The following is a 12,733-nucleotide window of genomic DNA, read 5'->3' on the forward strand; positions in this document are numbered from 1 at the left end:
AAAATAATGACCTCAATGTATGTAATAAATATAATAATGTGTTGAGAGTTCAGTAAATGTGAGGTGGCTTCGTAGAGTCACGAAGCCCCATCAGAGAGTGCACAATTAATTCGTTATTACCGAGTAGCTATGGGCAGGGTAATACAGAGAAAAGTCTTGTGAGTCATTCGTCCACAATACTTGTCTAATATAAGTACATAGATCCAAAGTGTGTAATTATACGTGGATAATTTAACTGGCGCTCCCGAGTCTGACAGCCTTCGCTGTATACCTTGCTCGTGGATTCTTCAAACTCTATGCTAGTTTAATAAACTATAATAAACCACTTTGTTAAAGTTACGATACGACAATGTATGTTATTATTGCTTATTGTTGATGTTGATGTAGTTCTTCTGGTAATTAAAATTACTGTACTATTATTAATTCCAATGTTCAGACGTCAAAATGTCACTGGGAACATTTGCCGCTGATAGATATATGTAGTTGTATTGTAAGATGTATAACTTTCCGACAAGCCAAAATCAACAGTCAGTAAGAGGCTAAGATATATATCACACACATCAAGAGATATATATCACATCTGTCGGGTGAATGTTATTGTTGTAGTTAAAATATTCAAACGTGACATAAAAAATTTTTGAAACAGATATTTCTATCAAGCAATATTGAATTAATATTAAAACAAAAATAATCATTGCGGAAAAATATGATACAAATTAATAGATGCTCGATAATTTTTAGATTTTTGAAATAGTTAAATTATGATGATTAAAATTCAGTAAAAAATTTTACATGTTGAATTTTAGAAAGCTGCAAGTGCAAATTTTTTCAAATATTTTTTTGTCGTAATTAATTAGTTAAAAAAAATTCTAAAGTTTGAGTAGAAAATTTTTCTGAACTATTTAAAAAATCACAAGTGGAAATTATTACAGCAAAATAATTGTTCAACAATTTCATTCTTAACAGTTGTAAAAAAAAAGACTATAATTTACGTAGAAAATTTGTTCAATGTTATTACTAAGAATTTTATCATAATTGCGATCAATTACACAAAAACTAGCGCTTATTTTATTGCACAGAAACACAAACATGCCAATAAAAAGCTTTTTATTAAAAGTAATAAAATTTAAAAATTAAAAAAATATTTTCTGAGCCTCGAGTGTATGTAAAGTAACAGCAAAGGCTATAATAAAAAATTTAATAGCAATAAATGGTGTTTGCCATTGAAAAATTACAGCGTTTATTTTAATGCGATAGTCATTTATAGCAGGGATTTCCATAAAAAAATAAAACTAAGGAGACGAGTTAAAGTATTTATCGGTAAATTAATTGTAAAATATATATATACCTCCATGTATGAGGCGAAAATCCGGAACATGTTTCGCCGCATTGCAAACACGGCTGGCCATCCTCAAGGTCCGTGATTTGAACGTTCTGTAACATAAAAACCATACAAATAAATATTATTATTTTTTTGAGCCTCTTATTTTATTATTTTGAAAACCGAATAGCTTGTGTATATTTGTTACTTTATAACGTGTAATTATAATATTAATCACGGTGCTAAAAAAAGGATGGCTGCAGCGAGTGAGAGGTCTAGATACCGGGAATGAAAGAGAAAGACTATCGAGTAGAGACTTTAGTAACAAAACAAATATGGTAAGAACGCCTACATAAACTACCTCTGTACCCACGTCAGTTCTGGCATCACCAAATATCGACTAGACACATAATATGCTCCTCACTTATGTGTCCATACTCATAAATATACTTACCGTACACTAAATTCAGGATAAACAAAATTATTGTTATTATTATTATTATTATTATTATTATAGTAAGAATATTAATTCAGTCAAAGAAACTTATGATTTATTATTTACAAAAATTCTTAAATTAAAAATAATAATTATAATTTTTAGTAATTCGGTACTTTTTTTTGACTTCCATGCGGAAATAAAAACATACTACTCCACCCGAGTTTTAATTACTACGTCTCGTAACATTAATTAATGAAAAACTAAGATAATATAAGCAAGTAAGTTTTGATCTTTACTGACAGTAAAATAAATATAAAATACTGCATGATAATCACGGAAATCGTAAAAGAACGTGAATGATTTCGTAGGCGAGTCATTTTTACTCATATTATTTTCGTGTATATATAACATGTAAGTAATAATATAACCAAGTATAAGTGGGCACTCTAATTGCCCAAGAATATAGTAGTAAAATTATTCAGATATACACCGATATAAATTAATGTACATCGAACTCATTGATCCATGTCTAATATAACTAAATAAATAAACAAGCTAATTAATGTAATTTGATTTAATTTTATACTGATACTTATTATATAAATAACCAAAAATATCGTACCGAGTCACGAAAATTCCGTGTAAGTGAGTCAGTTGATAGTTTTCTCAAGCCAAAAAAATCGATACCGGCATCCAAATGGTCGTAATCATCATCGTCCTCTCGCACAAGCTCGTCATCATCTCTAAATGTATACCTATCTGGTGAAATATTCCTGGTGCGTCTGCCCAGATATCGTCTGTCAGTAATTCTCTCGGGACTTTTTCGTCTCTCGGGTGTCTTTGGATTGGTGTGAATTCTAATAACTGTGGCACCGTTGCGTTCAATCCGCGTGGAAAAACCCAAATCGCTGTCGTCCTCGTCATCATCATCCTCATCCTCATCCCCGTCTCGGTCCTCGTCGTTGTCATCATCCTCATCTGACAGCAAGCAACGCGTTCTCGGAGGCTTACTAGACTTGTTCTTAGTCTTCTCACGTTCCGGCGACTCTTCGCTGGAATACCACGAGGACAATTCTCTCTCAATCCATGACAAATCACGTGAGTCGCGGTGGTGATGATGCTGATAGTTGTGGTTATTCATTTTTTTAACCTCCTCTCTTTTGCCACCATAATTCTCTCTAAGTCTTAACTGCTGTTGCTGATGATTTTGATAATTTTGATGATCCTGATGATGAAAATCCTTCGAAGACGAAAATACTTTACGGTGCTGTCTTGGTACCACCTCGTCAGTCTCGATATTTTCAAACGTGGGTGGAGAGAGAGGTCTAGAGTGTCGATTGTCTCTTCTCGGCTTACTCTTAATAGACTCTGACTCACTAGAATTATTTTTAACGTCTTTCTCCTTTTCCTCTTTGTCTTTACCTTTCAATTTTAATGAAATTTTACGAAATATCTGTCTGTCTCTCGAAGACTCGCGCTTGTTGTTACCAATAGAAGAGTCCCTGTTTATGTTCATTTTAAAGTAACTTTTATTCTCCAAACTTCGGTGCCCCGAATAGTTCCTTCTCCTCTCCTCGTGCTCACTGGAAGACCCTCTGGCGCTTCTGACTAGATTAAAACCTTTTTTGTGTTCCCTAATCTTATCGTACTTCCCAGCAGATGGATCAAAATCTTTACGATTGGTTTTAGTTTTATCACTCGCTGTCTTTTTTCCCGGAACATAACTATCACACCGGTTTCCGTTCCGCCTACTCCCATTGACAAAACCCGGACAGTTTGAATTTGAATTTAAATTTTCTCCGACCGCCTTGATGAGCTCAATCGCGCGGTCTGGCGACCGCTCCTCGCAGTGTCTCCAAGATCTCTTATCCAAATAAATAAATTCACGTTTGCAGCCTTTGCTCACAGAATCATCTAACGGTGATAACGATCTACCATGTATAAAATCACCATTTATTTTTCTGGATGACGATGACGAGGATGAATAACGCGTTTGCTTGTAACACTCCTCATCATCTTCATCATCTTCTTCCTCATCCTGATCCACATCGACATCCTCGTCTTCCTCTCCATCTTCCTCTTCTTCTTCTTCTTCTTCTTCTTCTTCTTCTTCTTCTTCTTCTTCTTCTCCACCAATCCGCGGCTTATCGTATCGACACTCGTATTCTTCGAATTTCCTGACAAATTTAATGGGCTCGCTGATTCCGTTACTCGGCGTTTCCACATCGTAAAAAAAATTCCTCGTGTCCTCCTGGTGGTAAGTTTGCTGATACTTAACACCTCTGCGTTCACGATCCAACGATTCGTCAGATCGTTTGACCTGTTTTGTGAAACCGTTGTTTGACGGTCGTAACTTCCCGTTTGTAAGTTTCGGTTCACCGGATTTATTATTGTCACTATTATTACCGACTATTGAAGGTGATCCTTTAGACTTCCGCCGCCTATAATTAATTGGCTGTTGTTGGTTCCCAATTCCATGCTGCTGCTGCTGCTGATGCAAAATTTTTTCCTGATCGTGATATCTGTTTCTGTGTAGCTCCCAAATATTTTTACTGTTCACGTTATCTCTGCACCTTGACAAATGATGTTGCTGTTTATGCAAACTGTCATCCTTATTTTTTACACAGACTTCCTTGTACCCGTTGCGTAATTTATCATTGTTGTTGTCGGTTATCAATTGAAACCGGTCAACACGCGAGGACAAACTGTACTGGTGGATCTTATTGCGATTATCATTGCTCTGACTGGAGTCACGTAAGCTCTCCTTCTGATTACGATCTTTTATAATAATTGGCGACCTTACTTTCGGCTCTTCTTTCGTCCATGTGTTCCAAAATCGTGACTTCATTATTATTTTAAATTATATTCTTTATTCACTAATAATTATAATAATAATTCTTAATAAATAACAAATCACTAAAACTTATTTTAACAATAAACCACAATAGCGATCGAATATAAGATCGCGTTGCTGCTGAACGCGTGACAAATACTGTCGACACTCTCGATTGTACCCGGAGGATGGCTTTGCGATTGAATCCCACGCGAGCCTGGCTTCCAGACCGAGTGAAAAAATTTAAAAACTGAGTTAATAACAAAACCGAGTTATTTAAACAATACTTACTCGGTACTAAATACAAATATATATAATAAAATAAAATAATGTTTATTGAAAACGGTGGGTATTAAATAATCCCGGTGTATACTATTGTAACTCAGTCTCTCTTGGCTGTATAATTATTGTTATTGTTGTTGTTGTTTGTACCGGCGCGATGCGATCGTTTGTGGTCAAAGCCGAATCACCGAATCCGGCAATCGAGCAGGATACCGTGCTCGCCTGGATATGAATGTATGTAAGCAATGTAATGTTGGAGTCCGCACATACATGGGAGACCACTACCACTGAGTGAAATGGTGTATGGTGTGCGGTGTGTGGTGGGTCTGAGAGAAACACAAGATTTTCGAGGTAAGATTAATAAAGGGAGAGAGTGAGAAAGGAAGGAAAAGAGCGGCGAAGAGTGAAACGAGGCGGGCCAGAGAGCGACCCTGAAAGTCGCCGGCGACTTTCACGTACGCGTGCACTTTGCCGTGTTGCTCGCCTTCTTGTGTCCGCCGCAGCTCTTGGATCTTGCTCTTGCTCTTGCTCTTGCTCTTGCTCTTGGAACTTCGAGTTGGGTCTCAGGTCTTGGATCTCGGATCTTGGGTTTAGCTTTAGCTTCAGCTCTTGCTTCTTAGTCCTGGTTCTCCACATGTAGTCTTCCCTTTTTGTTGTCACTAAAATGAATTCACCGTCTTCAATATTTTTCTCTCACTCCATATACATCCACATCCACATTCTCTCTCTCTCTCTTCTTTCTACTCCTATTCTTCGAAACTGCACTCTCGATTTTACCAAAAAATCCTTTTATTATTATTATTATTATTTTTCACTGTCACCGTTCACCGTTTAACCGTCCAATAGGAGTAAGTATATTTTTTTTTCACGCTTTGTCTGGTGGGTGAAATGACGCAAGGACCCAAAAAAGTATCGTTCATCTCAGCCGAGCCTTTCGAGCCACTTGGGATGTGTAAATCCACTAGCAGTATTCAGTACTGTGAATCACCACGTAAGATTACGTCCGACGAAAAGGAATAATAAATAATATTATAAATGTCGGTGTTGGTGTTGGTGTCGATGTCAGTGTTGATACTAAAATTCCATACCAGTCAAGAGTTAAATATTAATAATATAAATATAAATAAGGAGGAAGGACTTAACAGATGATACAGGTTGTGTTTGGTGAGGACGTAGGTCGAGTGAGTGCGACGAACTGATCGACGCAGAAGACGATGTCGACAGATCCAGCCGGTCCGTCCGGTTAAGGACACGCGGGAGAGCAAGCAGGTGACGCCCTGCCCTGCCTCCCTGGCTTACCTGCACCTGAGATTCTCTGGTATCTCCGGATAGTGCATAGTGGATTCAGGATATAGAATCTTTTAGGTGGAGGGGCACAGGGAGCAAATAAGACGGTTGTGTCAGATGCAGCTAGAGCTGAGATAACACCCAACAGGAGTTGAGTCAAGATAAAAAAAAATAACAGTACAGTCAACTTGTATCAACTCAACAGAGTCATCGACATCTAGACTGTCCTTTTCTAATCCTATCTAATCTTAATTTTTCCGAGCAGGAAAAAATTCGTTTTTTTTTTACGCGCTCGTAAATGTTGCTTTCTTGCAGAGATTAAAAACTACCAGATCGATGCAATGCAAAAGTCCTGAGTTTAACGGTTTCACGCGCCAACGATCATCGCAATTAAGTTCCGTTTTCTCCGGGTGATCGAGTCTTTCGTTCCCTGTCGAGTTCAAAATCCTGTGATTCATTTGTTGTTTCATTTTTAATATTTAGTTATGTTATATAATATTAGCGATAATATCCTCTGTTTTTTATAGAAGGTGTATGTATATGTTTTCCTCTTATTTGCACGCTGCGGTGCCAAAATATGGACCCTGGATTGATGAAATGATTTAATTTACATTAATTTGGGGATTAATTGGTTTAAATTATTTTTTATTGGGGTTTACACGCCCTGGTTCTCGAGATTCACTCACGGCCCTGTGTGTGGGATGTAACAAGGTCTTCGGTACATACGCCTCTGCTTTTGCAAATCCGGCGACAACGATCAACAGATGACGATCATTATGACTATTACCTCAAACATAATATATATATATATATTAAGACAGACGGAGCTCTTTACAGTGATCCGGCTAATTAATTAAGTAATTAACCAGAGCAAAAAGATAACTTAATGTCTCGGGATTTCATTTGGAGGATTTTAAATGCCCTCTTGTGTTTAACTTTTTTATCTTTTCATCTTCTTTTATGGACTTAGTGGATAACAATATCGTAATTAATTTTTTTAATTTTATTACAAACAAAAGTTCTGGCTAAATGCCGCGATTATATTAATTAATTATCATTTTATGAAATAATTATAATAAATTGAGTAAAGAATTTTTTTATGAATTTTATTTTAAGTAGAAAAGGAAGTTATTAGTACGACATTATTAAATTTAATAGCTATTCATTATAATTTATTTTGGTTAGATAAAAATTTTTATTACTGCAATTTATTTATCCGGCTGGGCTGTTCTTTTTATTAAAATTATTATTATTATTATTCTGGTATTAGTAGTAAATCGGGGTGATAATTGACAGTTAAATGTATTGTAATTAAAATAGTGATATGTGTTTAAAAGTACGGGCCATTGTGTTTGGTGTTATTAAATGCATCGAGGGAAAATAATAAAAATACGAGTTGAATAGCTCTGATTTGTAACAACGGTGAGTCATTTGCAGGTCTGCATTGCTCTACACAATGTTCCGATACTATACGGCGAATGTGGCTCTAATGGCGAATAGAAGAGAATGGACATTTTTAGATTTTTATATTTTACGATAATGAAATCCCAATGTTAATTTCACAATCCCTTTCAATACAATAATTTCTCGTCGCTTTAATCATTATCATGCATCACTATTCAAAATATACGGTATTTTTTTTATAAGCAATCTTTTATCTTCTTAAATACCACAGAGTTACAACTTATACCTTATAACTTATAACTAATTATTTTTACATTAAGAATTGATAAATTTTCTTACAATTATTTACCAAGTGATGAGTGATACTGATTATAAGAACGTAATAAATATTCAAATGTTGCAATAATGCAGCTTACAGTATTATCGGCGTGTAATCCCTCTACAGTCTAAAGAACACACTATACTTGTTTATAAGCGATACCGTCGATATTAAAATTTAAATAGAAAACTACAATATAAATTGTATTAAAATAACTATCAAATTTTTGTTTCTTTTTTTACTCATTTTAAACATTTCGGCTCTTTAGACTTTATCTCTTCGCTAATTAAAAATAATTATGTTACTAATGATGATAATTATAATGACTAGAATGATGATGATAATAATAATGATGAAAATTTAATTTATTTCGAAACAAATAAAAACCCAATAAAAAGTTTAACTATCACCATAAAATTTAATTAATAAAAATATAACGAGACCAATAAAAAGACTGACTATCACCATCCCCATGATCCAGCTCGTTAGTTTGACTAGCGTTGCGTTACGTCTTAAACTTTTTTCTATCCTCGTAGCCCACGCCAAAAAGTATAAAATAAAAACTCAGGTAATACATAATTCATATAAATTTTTAGTAATCTCGAAAGATGCGATGCACGTTTTAGTTTCAGTCCTTTCTCTCTTTCCTCCTCCAGCTCCTCTTGTTCCTTCTTCTCCACTTCCTCAACAGATTCCTCCCTTTCTCTATTATTGTTATTATTAATATATACTGTATTTTATCTGATATAATATGAGTTGTATTAATATATAATAATTCCTTCTTAACTTTTAAAAATCAACTCCTACGATTAAACAAAATAAACCGCCTTTTACACACGATTATTAACTATCTATCAGTTCATCACAATCATCACTGTCATTCAACATTAATCTACTCTACTTGTTACCTTCAAATTACAATTTGGTCGTTCGAATACAAGAATAGTCGTACAAAAAAGCACTTATTATAATTTATATAAATATGACATCAGCCCGTCGGAAGTGATATCACATTTTTTTATTTATTATACTTGATATTTATCATAACACTATCAATTATAATAATCTAATTATTGTCAAAATAATAATAATTATCATTCATTGTTTTAACAGGAAAAAAATTATTTAAATACATATTATAATTTATAATAATAGTATTTGAAATATTTTTCAAGAGAAAATTATTTTAGATTAATTATTATTTATAAACATTTAAAACTAATTACGTCGCGTTACTTTCGTTGTAACTGATAACATTTTAAATATTAATTTTTAAAATAAATATATATAAAATCTAAAAAAAAATGTTTGATCATTAAAATTTTTGAAACGATTTTTACAGTACACCTAGTAACTCAAAACGAGTTATTTTTACCTAAAATTACTCTCATTACATTCGCGTCATCGTAATTGAATATTTCGTTCTCACAAATTCAAATAATTATAAATATCTTTTTATTTTCATAGATTTAATAAATTCATGAATGTAAAAATGATTCTTAATTGCGAATATGAAGTTCTAACTGTAATTTTAATCAATATTACTATCAATTAAAAAAATCGAATGTATGAAAAAATCTAATGTTACAAATATCTCTAAAATAAAAGTTTATTTACTTCATTATTTTTTATGAGGTCGATACACCTCTAACCGCACATAAAAAAAATTTCCAATTCAAAAATTGGTCCTAAATGTAAATCAAATTTGTCGCAGAAAATATCGATGATTAAAACAATAATAGTTACTATTTATTTTTTCCAAACTATCATCTGCATTAATGCGAAAAAAAGTTCTTAAATTTATACGCAGAATATCTGTACGTATATTTAAATATATTTAATAATAAAAAAAAAATATCTGTGCAACACCTGAGGCGAGGCGTAAAAGTTAACAAAGCAACCTACAGTTTCCTTTTTATATGTCGCATGGCTCCTTCTCACGAGTGACGTAGTCATCATTTTATTTATTTTATTTTTTCTATATAATGTGCTCCTTCGACTTGGACAATCGTCTTTTATTTATATACAACACCATATATTAATTTATTTATGCGTTTATATTTATAAAATGTACATACATATATAAATGTTATTACTTTGTCGTCAAATACGCCCGCGCATTAAAATAGCAAATACATAACATACGACACTTGGTTTTAATCAACAGTATGAAAGGAAACGGACTTTGATTGAAAAACTAATGGATTCAACACCCTGCTGAGTGTTAAATATTTATTTATATATTTATTTTTATTTTCACTTACTCTAAAAAAATTTATGAATTAAAATAGTCTTCAAATAGTTTCTTATTAATATTTTCATCTGAAAAATAAAATTTATAATAAAGAGGTTTGCAAAATTAAATTATTTACAAGAAACTTCGAACTTCAAATTTTTAAAAATTTTTTTTATTTAAATTAATAAAAAATAAAACAAAAAACATTTTTTTGGTTCAAAATTTTTTTCTCTTCAATTAAATTTTTTTTATAAGTCCCTCAAATAAGTAATAATAATTATTTACACGACCCACCAAATTAGACCCATTATTTTGACAATATTTGAACGAAAAATTGCAAAGTTCATTAACAATTTTAATTATATTTGTTTTATGTGGTAATAAGTGGTTAATATTTAGTCAAAGTAAGTAACTATGTGAAAATTCCCTCAGGAGTCAAATTATATAATATTGCATGACGTGTTTCGTGTCATCAAAAAATATTTGACATCACATTACTCCAGAGATATACAAGTCTTAATACTTTATGTCACGTAATATCAGCATTATATTATATTTTTTATCTTTTTATGCTTTTAATCCGCTTTATAACATAATTTCGTTGATTAAAAATTTTTATTACAGTATATATATTTGTATTATACATAGATTATAACGCCAATTAGCAATTTATATGAAATTTATAGGAGAATATATTTATATTCTTACTCATATAGACGGACAATTCAATTAAGCTCGAAATATTAAGAATTGCTACTGCAATTTTAAAATTTTAAACCTCTGATGTTTAGTAATCGTACTGGAATTTAAAATGTGTCGCTGTCGGATGTTTATATTTAGCCATGGAATTTAAAAAACGATTTGAATCTTTAAGTAACTCGCCTAAATAATTTATCGTACAGTCAAATCAATAATAAAAACTCCAAATATTTTTATGATCATTGATAATTACAGGAAAAAATATTTGTACGAATGAGTTAGTAATAGAGTTAGTTGTTATTAAACGGGTATAAAAAATTTTTAAAGCACTGTACTTATGATAGAAGAGATAAAAAATTACCAGTCAAGGAGCGGCAATCGCTTATAAATTATGCATTCGTTTATCGACAATAGTTTAAATTGATTTTTCAATAATTTTACACTGAGAAAAGAAAATAGTTAGATTTACCATTTTCCATTGTTACGAATCTCATTTTTAATAAAATCATACATAATACTATGTACAATGGGATTTATTAATATTTCCGGTAATAATAATAACTATGTTATATTGTAACTAAGTAAAGAATAAATATCACTGTAATCTATAAGAATTAAAACTATGTACACTGATAGAAGGATTTGTTTATAGTTAAAAAGATTTGTTAATATTTAACAAATCATTTATTAGAAGCCATTTGTTAGTCCTTAACAAATATTTCTTAGTATTTAAAAAGATTTATTAATATTTAATAAATGAATATCAGATTTATTAAATATAAACAAATCATTTTAAATACTAAGAAATATTTGTTTAGTATTAAAAAGTGGTCTCTAATAAATGATTTGTTAACTACTAACAAATATTATTTAATACAAATAAATCCTTCTATCAGTGTAGAATCCTAAGTTCTATGCCACATAGATTTAATAACTATAAATAAATGATTTACGTCATAACCATAAAATTTTAATTATTATTTACCTTCAAATTAATATTTTAATTACATATTGTCAAAATTATTCTGAAAAAATTTTTTTGTTATGTATTTTTACAAATCTGATTTGAATGCTGTTGAGTTTTTATAGTGATAAGTAAGTAAGTAAGTAAATATTTATTGATTCAAAAATACATACAGTATCCATACAATTGGTTAGAAATAAAATTCAACTTTTTTATAAACATCTCAATAGATAAAATGAAAAGATAACAATTAATTATTTATACTCTAACGTCGATAAAATAAATATGAAAATAAACTAACTAGTTCACATGAACAATTATAGTAATAATTATATATAATACCGAGTTATTTACTTAAACAAAACGCTCTAAGGCGGCAGCAAATTTTTATAGTGATAATCTACAAAAAATTGTTACCTTCATTCATTTTGTTTTGATTTAATAATACAACTTTTTATTTTTTTAATTTTTTATTATCAAAATAGAGAATTCATAAACTAATCTGTCAAATAACTCTTGTCTCTAAAAAATTCTCGATATTATCTAGCATAGTAATGATTACCATTATGTATATTAAAAATTAACTATTTAATTTCCTTCTCTTTGTGCTCTCTAAAACTGAATCAGCATAAAAAATTACTAATTGATAGTTAAAATTTACTTTTATAAAATGTCCAAAATATACTATTAGTAGTTAAAAGCAATCAATTTTTTAATTAGTGAAAATAGTTACATTTTAAATTAGTAGATTTTTTTAATAATTGGAAAGTGACATTTCAAAAATAAAGTAGTAATTTTTCTTACTAACTATTCACTGAAAAAAATAAATTAACTTGATTCAAGAGAAAAATTTTTAAGCCAAGACGATCATTTTGAAGAATTTTATTGTCTCAATTTCAGACGAAAAATTCTTGAACTGAAAAATTTTTCTTGACTATAATAAATTTTA

The 12,733-nt window shown here is 31.0% G+C and overlaps 1 protein-coding gene across 2 annotated transcripts in view; it reads right to left on the reverse strand.

Moving 5' to 3' along the window:
• The window catches only part of LOC123274953 (four and a half LIM domains protein 2), a 58,930-nt gene that overhangs the window by 40,626 nt on the left and 5,571 nt on the right, over positions 1-12,733 (reverse strand). The window contains exons 1-2 of one of the 2 annotated variants that reach the window (XM_044742761.1): positions 2,383-4,623; positions 1,349-1,434 (exon numbers count right to left, since the gene is read on the reverse strand). In XM_044742761.1, the coding sequence (XP_044598696.1) occupies positions 1,349-1,434; positions 2,383-4,608 (2,312 nt within the window). In that variant the 5' untranslated portion in view covers positions 4,609-4,623. Of the gene's footprint in view, positions 1-1,348; positions 1,435-2,382; positions 4,624-12,733 lie in introns of those variants that run through there. The other variant, XM_044742766.1, reaches the window with a different exon arrangement.

Source organism: Cotesia glomerata, linkage group LG1 (genome assembly GCF_020080835.1).
Source record: "Cotesia glomerata isolate CgM1 linkage group LG1, MPM_Cglom_v2.3, whole genome shotgun sequence".
Classification (NCBI taxonomy): domain Eukaryota; kingdom Metazoa; phylum Arthropoda; class Insecta; order Hymenoptera; family Braconidae; genus Cotesia; species Cotesia glomerata.